Genomic DNA, 23,822 nt, shown 5'->3' on the forward strand with positions numbered 1-23,822 from the left:
GTAAGCAGTTAACAGTAGTTTTTTATCATTCAGCCTAGCAAGCTGCCGCAGGACAAATACTCCAGATGATATCTTATTACATATCCTCTCAATGTAAGGATGCCATGTTAATTTCCTGTCCAATAAAATTCCCAAGAATGCTACTTTCTCTTCTTGGTCTAATTCATTTTCCTCTACAAACACATTTATTTCTCTATCCTCTACTGAATTATATTTACTTTTGAATTGTAGGAATTGACATTTCTTACTATTTATTGTTAATTGCCTTTGCTTCAAGACCTTTGCTCCTGTTAACCCTGTTGTCAATGTCTGCAGTAGCAGAAGTCTTCGTGGTGATTTACAGAATTTATTTAAGATTTTCGTTAAATAATAATTATATATTAATTAGCATTTGAATAAATGCATTCTCTATTTAATTCCATCTGTTTCAATTATTTATTCAATAAAAATGTACTTATTTTTATATTATTTTTGTCTACTTGTGTGAAATTTTAATGAGGAAGCTGAAATTGAATCACTATTTTTTGTCTCTATTTTTACAGGATAATATCGAGTATGACAGCTTTTTCAATCAATGAACTGTCATAGTATTTTGAATACTATATTACACAAGATGTAAAAGTTTTATACTGTACTTATTGGGTGCTAGGTCTCGAACGACCCATTGAACAAAAAACAGCATTACAAAATATACATCCAGATAATTAAACAAAATAAACGATAGTATCATGAGCAAAATAGTATTGATGCAATTAAGAAAAAGAGAAATTAGTAGATAATTGGAAAATGACAGATTAATTGTTATAATTATCAGATCTATCCAGAAAGCTCTATCCATGAGGAAGAGAGAATAGAGAAAAATAATGGGACAGGGAGAATAGATGAAGAAGAAAAGTAAAACATATTATAAATAAATAAATAAATATATATATATATAATATATATATATATATATATATATATATATATATATATATATATTAAAAAGAAACTACGAATAGAGCACAATTTCTTCTAAGTGGCGTTGAAAGATCTGATAATGAAACTGCACTTCAGCGGATCTCAAGAAGCCTACTGAATTCACATCAGTCAGAGAGAGATTGATTGATTGATTACTTTATTTATGTAGATTACAATATATACTGGCTTATACACTTCCTTGAGACTCTAAATTTTGTCTTCAGAAATTCAGAGAGATTTGAAGGAGATTTAGTTTGCCATGGCTATAGCACAAGAGCAAAGAGTTCAGCTGTATATCAGTACCCCGCTCACAGACTGACACTTTTGGAAAAAGGACCATATTATTCGGGACTGAAGCTCTTCAATTGTCTACCTGAAAGAATACGGTTATGTGGTAGTCATAGGCTTTTCTTGTCTTCAATTACTAATGTACTTGTGGAAGCGTGTTCCTATACAATGGAGGAATGTTGTGGTGCCTTCATACTTTGAGTTTATACAGATGCATCATACACTTTGCATGGAAAAATGTTCATGACATGTTAAGGTGCGTACAGACTCTCGCTCTGCTCCGCAACCGAACGTCACTCCAGCAGAGCGATTGATGATCGACCGGGGAGCAACAGTGGTTCGACCGGGGAACGCGAGAAGATCTAACATCTTCCATAACGTTCATGATGGGTGCGTGGGCGGTGCGACTGTGGTTCGATGATGGTACGAGGGAGGAGCGTGCTCGGTGCTGGTTGGAAGCGCGAATATGTGTACGCAGCTTAACATGCCACTTGAGCTCTGCTCAGCTTTGTGGCTTCACGTAACAAATGACAATAATAATAATAATATACACTTATATACAATAGCTTACAATACAGCAAAATTATAGATGAATTTACATAATATAGACTAAGAAAATAATTATTGAACTGTATATGATATGAGAAAGCAGAAAATCGCCGGGTAAAGATGGGATTACAACATCAATAATTAAAGCTGCAAAAGAACCTCTCTTAAAAATTCTATCTTATATATACAAATTTGAGTTTTTTAACAGGGACATATCCGTGTCAACTCAAAGAGAGTGTTATAATAACCATATTTAAAGGAGGAGACACAAAATTAATGAATAATTACAGACCCATAGCTTTATTATCTGTCTTTTCAAAAATTTTAGAAAAAAGTCAAGAACAGATTACAGAATTATCTTAAATCTAATAAATTTTATAGCAACAACCAATTTGAAAAAAGTCGCAGGTTTATTCCTTGACATCAGGAAAGCTTTCGACTGTATCAATCATAGAAAGTTACTGAGAAAACTGTATGATGCTGGCGTAAGGGGTGTATGTAATGGCTGGTTTGAGAGCTTTCTATCGGGACGTTCTCAGCGAGTTAATGTGGGGGGTTCCTTGAGTAATTCTGCTATCATAAAAAATGGCGTGCCTCAAGGGTCAGCTCTATCAAGTGAACTGTTTCTTGTTTATATCAATGACCTTTGCAATGGTAACTTCAAAGGCACTTTCACTTCTTATGCCGATGATACTGCTCTATGCTACACCACAGATTCAGAACCACAACTACAAACATATATACTTGAAGACCTAAAACTAATCAATATTTGGCTCTGTTACAACTATTTACAACTAAATATCGATAAATCAAAAATACTCAGGATTATTCTGCGGCCGCAACCAATTCCTCTCTGTCTACCATTCCATAGCCCAGATTGTGATAATAGGGATAACTGTGACTGCAAACTAATCACTGAAGCAAAATCCCTTAAATACTTAGGATTAACATTGGACTCGCAATTGAACTGGAACGAACATATACAGAATCTAAAATAACAATTAGTCATAGCATGCAGGAAATTTTACTTTTTGAGAAATCTTTGTCCTGACCATGTTTTAACCATGTTGTATCATGCACTTGTAGAGAGCAGGCTACAGTATGGCATTACAATGTGGGGAGGGGCTTACATAACAACACTCAATCCCTTAGTAGTAGGCCAGAAATTCATAATGAGAGTGATAAGTAGGAAATCAGCTCGACATAATTCCCTCATTCTATTTAGAGATAGAAATATCTTACCATTAAGGTATTAATACTTTCACAAAGTGCTAGAACTATTTTACAAAGAAAGCGGCCAAGATCTCAATGAATTCATCTATGAAGTACGTCACCCAATGCTACGTACAGGAGGGTACTTTATTCCGCCTCGTCCAAGAAAGAAATTGAGGAGATTCTTTCTGTATGTCGCTCCTCGTATTTTTACTTTCCTTGCCCTATTACCGTAGGTAAGGAAAGTATTGCTTTCCGAAAAAATTAAGGTACCCCAATTTCTAAATTTCTATACGTTTCAAGGTCCCCTGAGTCCAAAAAACTGGTTTTTGGGTAATGGTCTGTATGTGTGTGTGTGTGTGTGTGTGTGTGTGTGTGTGTGTGTGTGTGTGTGTGTGTGTGTGTGTGTGTGTGTGTGTGTGTGTGTTTGTGTATGAGTGTATGTGCGTCTGTGTACACGATATCTCATCTCCCAATTGACAGAATGACTTGAAATTTGGAACTTAAGGTCCTTCCCCTATAAGGATCCGACACGAACAATTTCGATCAAATGCAATTCAAGATGGCGGCTAAAATGGCGAAAATGTTGTCAAAAACAGGGTTTTTCGTGATTTTCTCGGAAACGGCTCCAACGATTTTGATCAAATTTATACCTAAAATAGTCATCGATAAGCTCTATCAACTGCCACAAGTCCCGTATCTGTAAAAATTTCAGGAGATCCGCCCCATCAATGCAGATAGATTCCCAATTATCAGGCTTCAGATACGATTGAAACAAAAAAAATCAAGTGTAGTAGATTGAGCATGAAAATCTCTACAATTAATGTTCAGTAACATTTTCACCTAAAATTGAAAATAAGCTTTAAATTCGAGAAAATGTGATTATTCAATTGCAAATTACGGTTGATTCTATTAAATGATTCACTATGAAGAGATAGCAGACCTCATGTGTGTCTCCAGCGTTATTGCCCTGTCACCAGCTGGCTCAAATCTTTAAATAGTAGACTTGAGATGCGCGGGAACACTAGCGTCAGGTGATCAATTTTCATAACGGCAAGGAAAGTTGTGTGAGTGCGCCATACCAGATTTTTAACCTTTAGTGAAATAAAGGATGCATTACGCTTGAATAGATTCAGACACTTGACCAAGAGTTGGCTATTGGAGAGGAATGAAGTGGAAACATTGTTTCAAGAAATTTTATTTCAGTATATTAATTTAGTAATTTTATTATGTATGTATGGCATTTCAACATGCTCAAATTACCAGATTGCATCATTCAAGCTTCATGAGTTCAATTCAGCTAAATTTATTTCTTATATTTCATAGCTTTATCTAGTTACAGTTTTATTTAGCATTCTCTCTCATTATTGTTCAGATTTTAACTTGATAGTTTCTAGTACTGGATCTGATGATATTTACTATTATTCATATTGAAGGCATAATATTTATAGTTTATATCTACGTTTTTATTCATGCAGAGCTCTGCTGTTTTATTTTTGTTTAATTCTTATATTTGTTTAACACTGTAACCATACTTATCAAGAGAATAAAAAATGCATATGGAACATGAACGACCCCACACTGTAGTAACTCAGGGGTTGTTTAAAACAATATTTTTCCACTATTTTCAGTTATACATTGTAATGTAATGTATTTTTTGGAAGAATAAATTTCAATTTCAATTTGTAATATAATAACTATAGATAATTGTATTGTTATGCATCTACATAAATTGGTGGAGCTTTGGACATACCAATGTCCATTCTTCGGAAAGAATATTAAAAATATCCTTCCCACTAACTCTCTACCAAAACGTTAATTTCATTGATTAAACTAAGGATTTATTTATGAATGGAAATATTGTAAAAGTTTTAATTAATATGAATATTTAAGAGAAAAAAAAAAGTAAAATAATTATATAGATAGATAAGATCAAATTATTAATTAATAAAATGGAGTAGGCTGAAAGTAGATCAGGGTAATCAACTTTCAGTAATATACAGCAGTATGCAGTGGATGATTAAAATAACATGAGTTTATATTATATATATATATATATATATATATATATATATATATATATATATATATATATATATAATATATATATATATATATATAAAATTCATTCTATAAAAGGTTTATAGGTTTATATTGGTGGGATGGGTGTCATGTGATCGTTCTATGGCCGGACAGTTTCAGTCATTTGTTCCAAAAGATGTTTTTTTAAAGTCAGGATGAAGCTCACTCGGCTCTCGATGGACCTGATAGAAACAGGAAGTGCATTCAATGCACGACAGGCACTGACTAAAAAGGATTTTGTGAAAATAGTGGTTCGATGGTTGGGTATCCTTAACGTACTTTCTCCGGTTCTAGTATGTGAAGCATCTGACCTCCTACCTTCAGAAACAAATTTGAAATCATCTTTGAAATAGTTCGGATTACCGTATTTCAAGATATTATCTCTAACAAGCTTGAATATTCGAAAACGTCTTTGATCGGGAAGCTTCAATGTTGAACTGGCAATGTGGGCAGGGGTGATATGTTCATCACGTTGAAGAGAGTAGACGAAACGTAGACAATAATTTTGGCAACGCTGTAGTTTATAATTCAGAGTGACTTGCATACCGTTGAGAACAGAATTGCAATACATGAGATGTGGGAAGATAAGAGATTGAACCAATAACAATTTAATGTTTCTAGGGAGGATGTCGTGCATTTTCTTCAATGAATGCATTGCTGAAAATACCTTTTTACATGTTTTGTTCACTTTTTCTGACCAGTCAAGAGTATTATTCATAATAATTCCTAAATTTTTCACTGAGCTACAGTAAGGAATGTCATTACCATCTACACTAATTTTGTGAATCGATTCAAGGTCAATATTGTTTATAAGACGAGAATATCCAATTATAATGGGTTGTGTTTTGTTGGGATTAAGCTTAAGGCCATTTTTCTTTGTCCATTCAACTATCGAATTGATATCCTGATTCATTATTCCAACTGTTTTATTAATTTTTGTTATGAGACAGCTTAAATAAATTTGAAGGTCATCTGCATAAGTATGGAAGCTGGAGAACTTGATAATGGAGGAAAGGTCATTAGCATACAAAGTGAATAGTAGAGGGCCTAAAATTGAACCTTGTGGTACTCCATGCATAACATTTTTCCAATTTGACTTGTCACCAACAGAAACACATTGTTTCCTACCTAAGAGATAGGATTTGAACCAAACTAGGGAGTTGTGACTAAAACCAAGAATAGCTAACTTATTTAAAATAACTTTATGATCAACAGTATCAAAATGCTTTAGAAGAATCAAATAGGGTGAGGATGGTGCATTTTCTTTGGTCCATAGCTGACCTTATATCATGAGTGACACTAAGGAGAGCTGTCTCAGTTGAATGGAATTTCCTGAAGCCTGATTGAAAGTTATGAAGCTTTCTATTGTTGTCTAGAAATATGAGAGAGAGAGAGAGAGAGAGTGTGTGCGTAGAGAGACAGATAATATAACAATAAGGAGGAAATGGAAGTAAAAATGGTCAGAATTGAATTCATATTTAACTCTTTTCATATTCATAGTTGATTTTCTGATTTGATATTTGGATTCATCTTTTCAATGTTTAAAATTAAAAAAAAAGTTTTAAAAATGTTCATGTTTAGACCTAAACTCTTAAGTGTTCAAACACTTCTAGAAACCTTTCCCTTTGTGAGCAAAAAATTATTATCTTATCAACCTAGTATGTTTTTACTATGATAATAGAAAGCTATATTAAAAACAGCCATAACTCCTTTGTTTTCGAGTATTTTCGAAAATGGGACTTACGCTTCAAAGAATTTGGGGTCGCTGAATTAAAATCTGAAATAAAAATTCCTCTATCTCTATTATTGGACGATTTAGATTTTGGTGGAGAGTATAGCGTTGAAAAGTAGGGCAGGCCGGGCTCGCGTTGCTTACTACTAGTGTGTAGTGATTTTGCTCCGAGTCGTTCAAGGACACGAGCCAACACAGGCCAAATCCGCGAGCCAAATCCGTAGGTGTGTAGGGTCCTTAAGTGGGTCAATCGTTTTTCCCACATAATTGTCCTCCCTTCTCTCCACATGTTCATACCAATGCAGTCTTCTTTCTTGTATTTAATTTGATATTTCTGAAATCTTCACTCTGTTTCTTATTACTTCATTTCGGATACTATCCCTTCTAGATACGCCGCAACTCCACCTCATTTAAGTCATGTGTTAATAATGAAAAATAATGCATTTCATGAGAATGACAAAGAGAAATAATAAATTCAATGTTTCAAGGTGAAAGCTTATAGGTACGGTATTTCAAAATGAAAAATAATATTTATAGTGAAAGAAAAATTGTTTAATGGTTGATATTTTTTTAATAAACAAGTGGAATAATTATTATCTAGGCTACATTACAATAACAACTTCGAGAAACAACATGTTATAGGAATACAGTAGTTATTGTAAAAACACTATTAATCATAAACATGAACGAACTCATTTAGAAAAACATTTATCATAGTAGGTAAACTGGATGGAATGTAGGCCTAATTTATTATAATACATCAACAAAAAGTACCTAATAACGTAAGTTCAGATGACATGTTTCATAATCATCATGTGAATATGGAATTTGATTGAAATCAATTTTTAAATTGATTAACAGAATACATACTACAGAAGTATTTCAAGGATACTGCAAAATTTAATCGCTTATGAAGAATTTATTGTTTAGCATTCAATATTGCAATACCTCGACTGACAAGACTGTGAAACCCGTTACAAGGGACTATAATAAACCATATTTTACTCAATAATTAGTTTTCACAAATGAACCAGAACATTTCTAGTATTTTATCAAAATTGGATTTCTCACGTCTACTTAATGAGTCAGCGACTGATGAAAATTAATACTGTACTTATAAAACACAATCAATACTTGAAAAGGACTTATATAGTATAATAAAAAATGTTACATTAAATTTTAATTTGATAAAAATAGGTTATAAAATATTTACTTTGAATTACACATTATGTGTAAGGAATACACTAAGAAATGTTGCTAAACTATAATATTTAGATACCACATTTTCAGTCATCAACTCATCAGTCTTACTTCCAAGTCTTTCGAAAGGTATCAGTCTTCTTATATCCTGAGAACATCATCTTCGAGACCAGTTGCATAGTCAAATGAGTTAACTATGTATTAATCAATATAAAATAATATTATTCAAGCCACTCAAAAGAAAACAGCTTCGCTTTTAACCCTAGAAAGGAATAAAAAAAAATCGCATTTTATTTTGTTCGTTTTCTCCACATTTTGTGGGGTAGTAGGCTCATAGGATTGAATTATGGAATTTTTCCATAAAATTAAGAATAAGTTGAAAATGAATAAGGAGCTCGTGAAATTCAATAGACCTTTTCAGAAGTAAGATCCTACAATGGTTGCATTTTCACATTGCGTCCTTGATACAGACCAAAATGTAGAAGAAGAACCACTAATACCAGCGAGAAAGAATAGGAGTCTTAAAATGAATCCAAGTGTTCCTTGCAACTCATCAGCAGCAACGCAACTACAGGCCTAATCTATATTGAAAAGTTCACCAGAAAGTGAACCTATCAAAACAATATGGTATTTCCAATGTCAGAGTATCGGTAGGCTTCTAAAGTCTACCACACTTCCAGAAAAGGGAAATAACCGTTTGACCAATCTGACAACAAATTTCTAGTAAACGATCAATGTGTATTTTATGATATACTGAACACTATTAACAAATACAGACTTGATAAATGTTACAAATCTGGTGGGACAAATTATGTCACAAATGACAAAATCATATTTCAAGTGGGAAAATTAGTTTTGGCAAGTTACAGCCCCCTTATAGAGCAGTAGTAAAACTCACAATTAGTATTATTTGTTTATGAAAATGAGATTGACAGTGTACAGCGTCCACTGAAACAAACCAAACAGTGGCGAGAATCGCGGAAAGAGTTGTGCCCAAACCTGTCTAGAGCTACGAAAAACACGAGATTACATAACATTACATTCCACTTAATCCGACATATATATTTGTGATATATATAAAATAAAATGTAATAATATACTATATTTTATATAGTATTGGAAAAATATTCTTTATTCATTTTTGTATCAACATTGGAATTTTTTCTAAAGTTTAGAATTTAATAAATTTTCTTGAATTATAAGGAAATAACTTAATATATTTTCGAAATAGCGTATAAAAAATATGCCACATTTGGATATCAGCAGCATGATAATATCTGCATGATTCATTATTTCTACTCAACATAGAGATACAGCAACTCAATATTGTATAAAGCTAATGTATAAAACTGTATTTTATAAAAGCTTTACCCGTAATAATTCTTCAAATTGATAATTGAACAGCTTCAGTAATTACTAGAATGTGCATACAAGCATGGAGATTTTTTTTAATGATGATATGTGATATTATGTAATTGAAGTCAATTTTAAAACAATGTTTGGATGGCTTGCTGTGAACATACTCAAAGAAACACACTTGGTAAAACTGTTATAGGCCTATCGATATTTTATAAATAATACGATATTCATTCAAACCCAAATCTTTGAATAGACTTATAATAATTAAATTATAGCAAACAACAAACATAAACTTAATAATAAACTAGATACGCTTTTAGAAGAAGGATTTAAAACCCTCGAATCATCATCAATTGAACAATTTCAATCTTGTGAATAGCAATGAGTTTATTAATTCTCTAAAGTGCACTGAAAGCATGCATCGATCACAAACATAGATGATTCTATATTCTGATAGAATCTCTTATTGATATTGCAAGAGTTTCTTGCCCAATAATCCGTACAAGGGCAAATAATAATAAAAAAATTATAATCTAAATGAGAACAAACGTAATTTCTGGAATAAGTTTCTGAACTAGCCGATTGCACCATCAAATATTAATAAATGGTAACTATAACAATAGCAAAAATTACCATTTTAACATAAATCATCCACTTCAAAATAGCCTTACTTCATTTTCCACAATTCAAGTTGCTATCATAAGGGACGAGGCTATTAAATACTCCATCTTCACATTTCACATTTAAATTCTTATAACCATGGAGTTATTATCACAATTCATGGTCATTTACTCAACATTGGAATGAAGATCGGACAAAAGCCTAGTTGAGAGATCAATGCCTAACTAGTCACAACTAGTCAGCTAGTTATAATATTATAGTTCCAACCTTATAATTATCATAGATGAGATAAACAATAAAATAATCTATTTTTCAAAATTTTGTCGTGAATATAAAATAGAATGAATAATGAGACCTCTTCATTTGGATTTTGATTAGCGCTCACAATCCAATATGGATAAAATATTATCGCTGAAAGAATATATGATAATTATATCTATTTACTAAATAGAAATACAATGTAACATAATACTTCATTCAAATAAACTCGTACAAGATTACAGTACTAGCTTGACAAGATAAGTCAGTCTCAAATGTTCAACAATCGGTTGAAAGATCATTTATCAAACGATACATAATAATTATATATTTTTTGTTCTAATCAATTGGAATGAAGAGAAATATTGCAAACTGTCCAGAACAAGGAACGATTCTGCTTCATTTAGCAGTGCCGATTTTTCTATCAATATTTCAATTGCTCTTAAAAAGCTTAGACAACCTTAAAGACATAAGGAGAGTTGGATTTATCGACTTTTTTCTTGTCACTATTGAATGAAATGTGGAAAATTTCGCTCCTACGACGTTTGCCGTTGATCATGAGAGACGAGTTAGGTGACTCGTGATCATCCACATCAGTTCTAAACTGAACATTTTCATCTGGGGTGTTCGGACTTTTGTTTTCTGATTCATAATCCAGAAAACGGAAGTTACCTAAACAAGAAGCAATCATAGGTGAAAACAATGTAAAGTTGATTACTAAAAATAATGGTAATGGAAATTTCATCTTTCACAATTTATTGTAGTAGGCGTGCACGTATGCTATTCAATATTTCAGTTGTACAAATCTTTCGATATAGTACTATGATACTATTTACAATAAAGCTCCAGTTATTTCTCGAGTGACAAATATATATTCCAAGTTTTTCAATTCCAACATAACTTCTAACGGTTTAGTCTACCTGTATTACAGGAAGGAAAATTGTGCTATACGGCAATGCGGAACAAGGATGTTTTTTTTATAAAAGTAATAAGCATGCCACTACTACTATTTTAGTAAGTTATTTAGCACCCAATCACCGACCTGACAATATTTTTAATTAAACACCATATTAAATAAATTAAACATCAAATACAAAGAATTTAATTCAAAATTCAATCTTCCTAAATTGAAATTTCTATTTTGTAAGTTTTTGCTCAGTAAATTGAACACAAGTTTTATAAGTGGAAAAACATAACTTTCTTTCTGGACTTGTATATGAATAAAAATTCGGGGGAAGAACAGTTTTGAGTTGTGCCTGTAGTCCTCCTACAATTATTTTAATTGATAATTGTGCATCTTGAATCAATAAATGAATTATGCATTTTAAAAACTCTTATGGACCACGTATTCTTGAACCAACATTCTAAGAAAATAAATGGGTTCGAGTATGAGGGACTGACGATTTTTCATGATTATTTGAGCTCTTTGATACATTACATTATTAGTATTTTATCTTTTCAATGTAAATAACATTAATACGGGGTCTGTTATAAACTTTTTGTGTAGTTGAGAAGTTGATATTGTGGTAATTATTCATATTGAATGAAAAAGACTAAGATATTGTCAAAGAACCACTGATTTATTGAAATTAGAAAGACCGGTTTCGGTTATTACACCATTGTCAATCTCTGATAAATCTCTGAGGTTTATCAGAGATTGACAATGGTGTAATAACCGAAACCGGTCTTTCTAATTTCAATAAATCAGTGGTTTTTTGACAATATCTTAGTCTTTTTCATTCAGTCTGTTATAAAAATAAACACACAATTTTTTACAGCTAAAATACATTATACTAGAAGAGTTCCAAGAAGCATTTAAATAGAGGGAAACAATGGGTTGAAACAGTGTACAACTGGGAAATACCTACTTCCAGAGGAAGAAGCATTTATAAAATTTCAATTATTGTAAGTAAAGTTTGGTAATTTTCAACATGATTCGTGAATGTATAATTTGGATGCAACCAATCTATTAATGAGGATAGAAAAGAGCGTTTGTATGGTAAGAGAATGTGTAATGAACGCTATCAATGATTAATACTCGTTTATACTTTGTAATAACAATTATTACATATTTCCTAATTAGTTTTGTGTTGTTACAATACCCATGATATAACTGAAACAAACCGTTGTATAATAACATGTTAAAAGCCGAAAAATACATATGCTTGTGAAAAATTATTCGACGGGACTAAAATACCATTTCAGATTTCAACTCAGATTTGATCGAGTGACCTGCCCTTCACCCTGAGAATAGAGACCTTCTTCGCCCGCCCTGGGAACTGGACAGTAGTTATAGGAAAAATATATAACCAGCTTTTTTGGAATCAAGATCATGGTTTATACTAACCTGCCACGGAAGAATTAAGACCGTCACCTCCAGCTCTGAACTCGTCATTAGTAGGTGTGAGGCATTTCGAAGCAGACTTCAAGGTCTCCAAACAGAAAGATGATTCACATAGATCCTCTGCAAAAAGAATCAGTAACAAATGAATATTCAGAACGTATTAATTTTAAGCAAGGTAAATATATTGTTTTATTATATTATATACATCATATTTTGCATTGTATTTGCATCATTGATATTCGGCATAGCCTATAGTAATTTTTATACTGAGACATCGTAAACCCAAGTATAATCTAAAAGTGACCTTCTTGTATTCAACTAGTAACAGAATCCGAGCCATTTCGACAATGGACATTATAGATATACCAATTGAAATATAAACAGAGTGAGTCATATGTATGGGAACCCTTCAATAAGTTGGAGACTGTTGTAGATATAATACTGTAACTTTTAGGATAAGTTATTGGTCAAATAATCTAACTTTAGACGTACAACTGAATTTAAACCCCTCATAAGGGGGTGACTTAGGGGTTGTAACTCGAATATTTTGAATGTAAACACCCAATGTGTGATACATCATTTTGAAGGCCTTTTCAAAACGAGAAAGATGACATCAATAAAAATGTTCTATTACACTTTTATCCAAAATGGCGGCTGATTGAGCTTTATCAATTATTTCTTTAAAAACTGAAACTTCAATAAGCCGCCATTTTGTATAAAAGTATCTTAGAGCACTTTTATTGATGTCATCTTTCTTGTTTTAGAAAGGCCTTAAAAATGATGTACCACACAATGGGTTTTAACAATCAAAATATTTGAGTTACAACCCCTCATTTCCTTAAAGACTAAAACTTCAATCAGCCGCCATTTTGGATAAAATTATCATAGAACATTTTAATTGATGTTATCTTTCTTGTATTAAAAAGGCCTTTAAAATGATGTACCACACAATGGGTGTTCACATTTACAATATTCGAGTTACAACCCCTAAGTCATCCCCTTATGAGGGGTTGAAATTCAGTTGTACGTCAAAAGGTGGAGTATTTGACGAAAAACTTATCCTGAAAGTTACAGTATTATATCCATAGAAGTTTCCAATTTATTGAAGGGTTCCCATGACTCACTCTGTATATAAAAAAAAGATGTAATCACCGATATCATAAGTCTTGAAAATAGGTTTTCTAATACGAAGTTTTCCGCCAATGAAATTACAAGATGAAGCAAGCAGTTTGGTTTTATGTCGATAGTTCATCTAATATATCGAGAGTCGATTGTAGAACCTCGATTTCGGATAACAGAGATCGGAGATAAACAGATTTGAATATTTTCCCGCGAAGTGGGACAAAGTCACCTCGCAGTAGATAAAGCCACCCCGGTTGACGACTATAGATGTTAATATTTATTAGCGATACCATATCAAAGCCGTATCAATTAAGCTTGTTAGATAAAAAACAATAATGGAAGACTTATAACACGTTGCGTTATACATTTGAATTTAAAAGTAAATACAGAGTACCCAAAAGACTTTCTGTTCCTCAGTTTTAGCAATTAGTTTTCAGCAATTTCCGTTAGATTCAGCCTTGGGACAGAAAAAATAATTCTCACCTTCTTTTTAGCTAATAAAATGAAATTATTCACAATTTCCCATCTTCAATGGGATTACTAAGTTACAATTTTTCAAAAATGAGTCAAATTTTGGGAAAAATTCAATTATGATGAATTTTAGTCTTTATTCAACAATATCTTCCGGTTGTCACAGTTTAAATGTATAATTCAAAATCCCTCTGGGCATAATTTTCTCCTCCACTATTTCCTATCTCAAATTAATTTTGAGATACACTTGATAACTAATTTCCTTAGTTTCGAAAAACCCCCAAATTTTTGCTTCAACCATAATCATAAAATTTTTCAACGCACAAGTTCTTAAAATCATGGTCCGTTAGAATCACCCGTTTTATGCACTAACTTAATTTTAGTATTTCCTAGTGGAGAAGGACGTATAAGGACATATCAAGGATCAAAACTTTAAACACTCATAACTTTTGAAATAATGATCGTACCATAGCTAATTCTTCTTAGCTCGTCAAGGCTTGTTAAGATACGCAGCTTCGAATATAACATTTTTTTGTGTAGGGGAATGTGGATTAAAATATAATAAATAATGGATTTCGCTTTTTTAACAAAACTGACTCATGAAACATGATTTCAAACCGCCTTAAGGAGTTATTCATTTAATAAATGGCGAGAATAGGAAGATACCTATTGTTGATTAAATACTAAAATGCAGCATAATTGAATTTTTCCTAAAATTTGAATTGCTGTATTTTTGGAAACATTGCAACTCATTACTTATTGAAAAGATAGAAAGAAAGAAAGTTGTTTATTCAAAATAAATTGTATTAGTTAAAAAAATGTGAGAATGTATTACAGTTGTGTTGTGTATTGTGTGTGACGTTGCGGTATTTTTCCATAATTATAGAAACAGATAGAAAAAGTAGTTTATTTGTGCTTTTCAAGGTGAGAATTATTTTTTTCAGTTCGATTGCTGGATTTGGCAGAAATCGCTGAAAACTGGAAAAGAGACAGAAAATTCGAGTGTTTTTGGGAACCCAGTAACAAGCAGATTTTGCATGCAAATATTGGTTCCGGACTTTTCTTATGCATCCAAGCAACACATTAAAAAATTTGAACTACAATATATTTTGTAAGCACCAATTTTTATAGTAACTGGACTGAAGCTAACTATATAAGGAGTTATCGAGAAGTTATAATTGCTATGGAAAAATTGACAAGTAAATGTTATCACCTGTATAGGAGCTTTCTTGGACAGAACTTCCTGGAACAGATATTACTGTTGTTCCAGTTTCGGAACTTTGAATGGAGAATGTGGATACTTGAGATTCATTTGCTGCTGTTTCAGGCTCATGGACAACAATCGAAGTTTCCTCAATACGATCATTTACTCCATCTTGTTCAGCGCACTCCATGGATTCCATACTTCCATAGAACTTGTCTTCAATAGTTACTACTTCGGGAGAACTCAACTTTTTCTCACTTCTGAACTTGATAGGCATGCACGGATTACATAGGACCGGTTTTTTCTTGTGGGCCAGCTTCTCCTCAATGCTGACATATGGTGGTAAAGGGGGTCCATACATTGTTTCAATCTTATCACAATATTCATTCAACGTTTTGAAAACCTCTGCTGCTTCTCCAACGGTTATTGACAAATTTCTATTACTATCATTGTTGTTGTTATTATTCTTGGTAGAAATGTTATGATTGTCATCAGACCCATTATGTTTTGATAGGGCAGGAGTAGAATTTTCTGCATAATCATTATTTTCCTTGGTTTTAGAAGATTTTTTTGCTGATGAAGCCACACGCACAGGTATTTTCGAATTTGTTTTGGGTGTTTCACACCCAGAGTTAATTCCGACATTATTTTGGTTTGAAATAATGAGATTATCATTTTTGGTGTTCGAATCAGATTTGATTTTTGAATTCGTTACAGTAAAATTATTCGAACTCTTTCGAACCACAGTTCGTTTTCCTTGTTTTTGTTTCTCGCCCAATCTATGGCTTTCAACCTTGGGCATGATGTTTCTTTCGCAGCTCTGTGTAACTTTGGGCTTAACAACCCTGCCAGGGTGGGATTTCTTCAACATCGATATATGATCGCGTGGTATGGTAACTTTGATTGGCTTCTTTTTTATTTGGAATGGGACAGTTTCTACAACTGATGTCAATGGCAGTTTCAATACTGGAATCTTGGACCGCTTCAAGATATTTGGGTGATATCCAGCTGTGTCGTACGTTGCAGAAAAGATGTCACATTTTGAAGACTGTGGAACACAGTAGCGATTTATGTTCTTCTCCTGTACAACGACCTTACTTCCTGAACTGGTCTTAGCAAGGAGTTTATCCTTTTCAGCGGACAACTTTGCAATTTCCAAAAGTTTCAATCTGAAAAAAGAAAACAAAAATAAAATTATAATTTATTTTGCATCTGATTTAATAGTTAACAGAAATCTACTATATCATTTATTAACAACACTGGTTAATGAAGAGACTTTCAAATATCAACATATTGGCAAAAATGCGACAATTGAGCTTTTTGCTTTTATAGACCTATTAATTGGATATAGAAAACTGAGTTCATTGGAGAAAAATCGGCTTATTAGCCATATGAGAGAAGCCAAGTGCATTTTCCAAAACTTTAAAAACAATATTTTTCTATATTAAGTTTGATTAATGTTTGAATAATATTCCAAAGGTTAAGGTTAAAATTAGAATTGTTTTGTAATTGTTTTTGCCACAAACAGGCCAAATTAAATCCCAAGATTTACCAATAATTAGAATGTGGATTATAAATTGCATTATCAAAATCTGTGAAAAGAGTACTATAGCTTCCATACCGACATACTATACACTTTACCAGATAAAATTCATACGAGAGTAGACTGATAAGTAATGTACACAAGCTTATATAAAGATGAACTAAATAAAATACAGATGTGAGCCTGGTAACATATGAAAGTACTTTTCCAAACATTGCATCACAAATTGGAGGCGTCGCGGTTGATTGGAGGAAGTTTGACGTTGTGTTCTGGTGCAACGTTTACAAAGAGTAATCAAAGTTTCTTCAAAAGCAAGCCAGGTCACAATGGCAATACTGCCTACAATGAATTGTCCGAGCTTATTGATATAGCAAGACTGCAGTTGTCTTCAACACAACAAACTCGACATAGATGATGTTTCAGTGTCGAATTTCTGTTGGAAGGGCATTTAAAGTCTTCTTGGCCATGTGTTATAACATGTTGTATAAAAAGCTGTTCTATGAGCATCCAGTCTCACCATATCTCCCCCAGTCATCCAACCACTTCTCCACATGAGTGCCATACACGTCAAAGAATAGATGTAGAGGCAGGGAGCCGTGAGAATGCCTGCTGACATAAACCACTCCCTGCAAGGATAGCATGGTGGTTTTCGAAACATGGATCTGATAGCTTCTTTTTGTGATCACAAGACACGAAGACTGTGTACTGAAGCTCCCCATGCAACTATCCCATACAATAAAAGGGGCTCACAGTGTCACAGTAGGTCAGTAGCCATGGTAACTACCTTCGAATCAGACACCCTAATCAATCTGGAGAGAGTGTAGTTAGCAAAGTTCAATTTCTTCACAAGAATTTCCACATCACATCTCCAAGTAAGGCACTGATCAATGAACACTCCAAGAAACGTGTTCTCCACCCTTTCAATGTATGCATCCCACATTTAAAATTGAGCAATGCATTTTTTTCTGTCTATAGTTGTGTCTATGTTCTCTTGCTCCTCGGTTCCATAGATTTACTATGGAACCGCAAACAATTTTAAAGATAAAGTGGTCAAGAGATTTTTCTTTTTCTTCATTAATATAAAGTATATGGTACGATGAGTGGTGTTCATTTGTGTGTGCTTACGTTTCTTTGGTTAGTCGTGGAAATTTGTGGGTCAGATTACAAGAAAATAGGACTGATTTGAAATACCAAAGTACGCTTATTACAATATTAAATAAATGTTTCTCAGAGCCATAATTTGAATTCCTTCAAGATTTAATAATTTGAAATTAGGCTTGCTGATTTGAAATACTCCAAAATTCACATCAATTGCACGTCATCTAGTAAGTCAGTGATAACTTGATAACGTCAACAATATCAAATACCAGAAATACTTGCAAAATTTTTAAATGGTTACGGAATAGAATGATGCTTGCAGTAAGACGTCTACATAATGAATTGGCAAAATAAAAAAAAAAGAGTTCATGTAACCCAGAAAGAATTTAATAGGACCAAATAACGCTCTTACCTTATTCTATCACGGACTCTTTGATTGTTTTCAAAAAGTAAAGAATTTTCTTCTTGACCTATTTGAATCATTTTCATAAGGCATGTAGCGGTCTCCTCTGAAAAAAATTATTTAGAAAGATTTAGAAGCGCAATGCAAAAACCACAACAAATGCAAATAAAATAATATTTCAAGTACCGGTATCCCTGATTTCTGTAGGCTTAGTAGTCTACTCTGGAGAAAGGATTTCATTAGAGTAAATTGAAAGTTGTAGAATATAAAGTGAAAAATATGATCTATTTACGAACAGTAACATTTAACTAACATAAAATCGTGTTTCTGGATGAGCACGATAAATTGGCGGTCCCGGCTCAAATACCGTATCAGCCAAAATAATCAGTACTGAAACTGAATCAGCTGTAGTTGCCTTCTCGATCAGCTGATTTAATTGATGATTGTGACCAAGGCTTGGCGTTCATTACTTATTTCTTATTTGAGGTTACTTTTTATTAACATGGCGCTAACAAGTGTAGAAAAAACATTTATCATGGAGCATTATTTTCGCTCATACTGAAATGGACGTGCGGGTGGTCCAAGCTTGTCACACACTGCTTAGGCATTCTTAGGCCCAATTTCACCAAAGTTGCTCAAACCGCCGGTTTTGGAACTAATGTTCCTGGCCGAACAGAAGTTTTGAATGCTGAAGGATTTCACCAGCACAAACTGACCGAAGATTCCGAAACCGTCGTTTTGGGGTATCGTGAAGGCAGTGAACTTGCTTGACGTCATTTTTATAACCTAAAAACTTCGTTGAAGAGGTTGAGTGGGAATGCAATTCAAATATAAATTCATTGTTCTATCAAGTAGAATTATAGGCCTATAGAAGCTTTTGAGAAGCAACAATAACCATGTATTTGAATAATTTGCGATTATGTTCAAAAATGCATTCAAATAATTATAATTATTTTGGTAAGATAATAATTATAGTTGGAAAAATTAAAATGAGGAGAGGTTGTGAAAAAATGTACGGTATCCTCTCAGATTCCCTCTAACTATTACATGGATAAAAACACCATTTGAAAGATATAACCAATTGAAACATTATTTTTTCTCAATAATTTAACACAATCAACAGCCTCTGAATATAGATTGATACAAGATGAAAATATGTTTTTGAATTTAAATTTTATTCAATGTAAGAAGATGGTCGCCATTTCGAATAAATTAAAACAGTAAGAGTGGGTAAAAATAGAAAGCATATTCAACAATTTCAACAAACTACCGTATAATAAATAATAATTATTAAACGATAATCCCAATTAAGTGCTGTAAATCACCCCGAAGAATTCTTTTATTGCAAGTATTGATAACAGGGTCAACAACTAGATTATTTACAACATCATTAGTAAATCGGGGTCATTTACAGCATTCAATTGGGATTTTCGTTTAATAATAATTATTAATTAATTAGCATTTGAACAAATAAACCTTCAAATTTATTTTCATCTATAATAAATAATTTAAATAATTGACTGATTTTCCATTCAATCATTCATAGCATCAGATAAGGCTGAAGATTTGGAAGTCTATCACACAGACAGACCTAATGCGTCGACACATGATTTCAGCTGGTTAATATACAATATAATTTACATCTTTTACATCAACAAACTGATATATAAATTTATCAATGTGCGGTTTTCGCCATTCATTTCTCCTTGGAACTCTGTATCGAAACCATGTATCACAATTAACACCTTCTCATTTAAAAAAATGAATTTGGATTCATATGAGGGACAAAGATGTTGAAGCGACAGAGTAATTTTTCATTTCAAATAGGATCCCCAATGAAACCTACGGTCAAATTATTCTTGTAAAAGAAATATTTAGCTGTTTCCATAATTTACATCAACTCCGGTATAAATTAAAAGTTGCAGGTTTCAAAGATTACAATAAAACAGTTCTTGAGGGAGTTCTCCAACCCAGGGGGCCACTAGTATTTCATAATTAATAATATTTTATAATTTAATAATGATTGTAAATCATTTACAATGACAATAACCTAAACACTCAGCTCTTTATGATTGCAGTACATGGAAACGCGACAGTAGTGCAATCCAAAACAGTTTTTATAGGTTATAATCGCCCGTTTTCGAAGGCTAACCGACAAAACTTGGCCGGTCAGTTTGAACTGGAGTTTTCGTGTCACGTGACCCTATAAACGGGTGTGGTAAAATTCGATTCTGTCGGTTAAGGCCAAACAGCAGTTTTCATTTCGTTAAACTGTTGGTTTGGTGTTTGGTGAAATCGGGCCTTAGTGTTGTTGAAAAATTTCGAAAAGAGGTAATGTTTTGACACAGCGAAAGGGCTTTTCAGGTCGCCCAACTACTGTCTGTGCAAGAGTGTTGCAGCAAGTGTTACAGTCACCGAAAAGAAGCCTAATGCGAGATACTTTTAAACTGAATATTAGCAGTACGTCAATTAAAAGAATGTTCAAAAATATTGGTGGTTTTCCCTACAGGATACAAACTGGACAACCATTGTACTTTATAAACGAACTAGCCAGAATTCAAATATTGTGCATCAATGTTAGCAATATGCTATGAAGAACCTGATTTTCTGAGTGATGTATAGTTTACAGATGAATGTCATGTGCACCTTAATTGTTACATAAACAAGCAGACAACACGTTTCCTCGCACTTGAACGTCCTGACCTGAACGTCCTTATAGAGAGGCCACAGCATAGTAAACGTGTAACCATATGGTGCGCTGTGTCAGGGAGGGGTATAGTGGGACCATACTTTTTTGAAGGCAATAATGGAGAGACTGTTACTGTAAATCAGTATCGATAAAAGGGCAATTGTTTATCGATTTGTGTGTGACCTCGGGAGATTTTGTCGTGCACGAAACCTGCCGTTAGGTTCACAGTGGCTCCAGCAGGATGGCGCAACCAGTCGCACTGCCGTTAACAACATTGCTTTCCTCCGACAAACCTTTTAGCCCAGTCAACAAAGTGTTGAGGGAAGTTTGGAAGACAATTTTTGACCCCGCAGGTAGCGTGGTCAACAAATCTGCAAAGTCAAAAATTGTGGTCAAAACATTCTCTCCAAATTCTTTTGTTAATTGGTCTATTTTTGCATAACTGAAGATATCACACTCAACACTGAAGCTGCTGCAACAGTCGTGGGGATGTGCGTAAGCTTGTGAAATCATACATCAAATTGAAGAGAATTTGATGCTCTCTATGAGCTCATGATTAGCATGGATTTTTCCCATCGATATTCAAAAAGTTATAAGAGCAAAAATAGCAAAAAATTGAAGGAAAATGTGTTTTTTTTTCAAAAATGTCACATCTTTTAGAGCGGATATCTCGAAAAGTGAAAGAGATATAGAAAAAGTTGTTAGATCAATATTGTAGGAAATTATGTAAGCTTTAATTTCTTATATAGAATAGTTATGCCTGTAAAATGCATAATTTTTATTTATATGCGAGAAACCTAAAAATGGTACCTTTGAACCACCCCCACCCCCTTAGCACAGGGGGTAGGGGTGGGGACTTTTTATATGTTTACCCCCTTACACTACCCTAAACAGAACTGCGGGGTCAAAAATTGTCTTTCCAACTTTTCCCTCTATACCCTTTTTTGAGCATTCATTGCGTGGACTATTTGGCAACCGTCTCATCTCCCATAGAACAAACTTTCCTTGCCCACTCTCCCGACAATACCCGACGCCTACGTGTGGGGAATGGTGAAAGAAAACATCTTCCGTGAGGACCCACCATCTACCATCGTTCAACTTAAATAAAAATAACAATGTGTATTAGGAGAATGGAACAACGCTTATTCATAATTGTGCAAAACCTACAAGAACGGCACGAGTGTTGCCTCAAATTTAATGAGGGTGATATTGAACATGTTATTACCCGTGATTAACCGATTTTGCTTCATTTGACTTGTATGTGTTGTTAAAATTTATACGTAAAATAAAGTATTACTATTTCAGTACTGTTTATTTTGGCTGATACTGTATATCAGTCGTGAAGTCTAATTTTGGTAATGTTTTTTTTTATATTACATTGCATTGATTTTTCATCAACTTTCTTTGTTGTTGTGAAATCATTATTTTAAAAACAGGATGTAACAGAAAAAATCATCAAAGGAGATTGGAAAATAGAAGAAATTTCAATTATAAAGAATATTACCATTAAGCACGAAAAGAGCACAAAATAACACAAATTATAGAGTTGATGTTCTCAACATTTTGAACTTACTTTGCAAGAGAATGACAAGTTGATTTTTGGAACATTCTCTGGAACAGTCCTCTTCAAGTGATTTTATCTCCATCATATTTATCTTCAAAATCATAAGAACCTTATTGAAGTTCACAAATCGTAGAGTATCGAACATTTTCTCATATGTTGAAATGATCTCGCCATGTTCTCGTCTCAAATTGCCAATTTTATTTTCTTCCAAGGTAGCAATTCGCCTTTCCAAGTCAATTATTTCCGCCTCCAAAGATGGCCTCATCTATAAACAAAAAAGAGTATAATACTATTTGAAGTAGCAACTACTTCAGTACCGTAGTTAGATAACCTAGACAATTTTTTCTCCAAAAGAGATTTGAATCTTCTACAAGCGGTGAGATTTTGAACGAGACTATTATGTTCAGGAGCGAGACTGACCTCAGGCCAAGCACCAAGGTCTTATATTGGAGTGTTGTGTTGGAATCAACGCTAAACCTAATTTCGCTATTATGTATCAGAAGAAGAGGTCCTAGAATGAACCCCTGAGGAAACCTCCCATAAAACAGTCACCACTGAATTAACAGCATCTATCAATATTTGACTTGCTCTTCCTAAATCCTTGCAGAGAATCTGTAAACAAAACATTTAATTCAAAAAATTAATATAGTTGTGAGAATTCATATATACCGATATTATAATTTTTGCTGAAAATAGGCAGGACAGAGATTGTTGTTTTACACCTGACAAAAAAGCCCCTTGATTATGTTCTATAAGAATCACCCGTTAGATGCACTTCATTTCAGTATTTTTTAGTAGAGAGGCGCGCATAAGGACACCTCAAGGATAAAAATTTCAAAAACTTATAACTTTTGCCACAATGCTCGGATCTCATCTTACTACACTTCATTCTTCTCAGCTCGTCAAGGCGGTTCAAAATAATGCATCATAAGTAAAAATTCGGTCGATGTGAAGACAATGCATGATTATGGTTGAAGCTAAAAAATTAAGTGTTTCTCACAATACAAGGAGCATTGTTGTCAGGTGTACGAAATGGAAATGTTTATGAGATAGAGTGCTCTACCTAGTCTCAGATTGTAGAGCACAAAAATACGCCCAGAGGGATTTTGAATTATACATCTAA

The 23,822-nt window shown here is 33.3% G+C and overlaps 1 protein-coding gene across 1 annotated transcript in view; it reads right to left on the bottom strand.

The window, feature by feature from the left end:
• Positions 1–7,353: 7,353 nt before the first annotated feature.
• Positions 7,354–23,822, bottom strand: part of LOC111054408 — a 33,534-nt gene continuing 17,065 nt past the window's right edge. Inside the window, exons 2-6 of the mRNA XM_022341444.2 lie at positions 22,709–22,964; positions 18,456–18,552; positions 15,412–16,571; positions 12,609–12,725; positions 7,354–10,933 (exon numbers count right to left, since the gene is read on the bottom strand). Of these exons, the coding sequence (XP_022197136.2) occupies positions 10,713–10,933; positions 12,609–12,725; positions 15,412–16,571; positions 18,456–18,552; positions 22,709–22,964 (1,851 nt within the window). The 3' untranslated portion in view covers positions 7,354–10,712. The remainder of the gene's footprint in view (positions 10,934–12,608; positions 12,726–15,411; positions 16,572–18,455; positions 18,553–22,708; positions 22,965–23,822) is intronic.

This window comes from Nilaparvata lugens, chromosome 3, assembly GCF_014356525.2.
Source record: "Nilaparvata lugens isolate BPH chromosome 3, ASM1435652v1, whole genome shotgun sequence".
Taxonomy (NCBI): domain Eukaryota; kingdom Metazoa; phylum Arthropoda; class Insecta; order Hemiptera; family Delphacidae; genus Nilaparvata; species Nilaparvata lugens.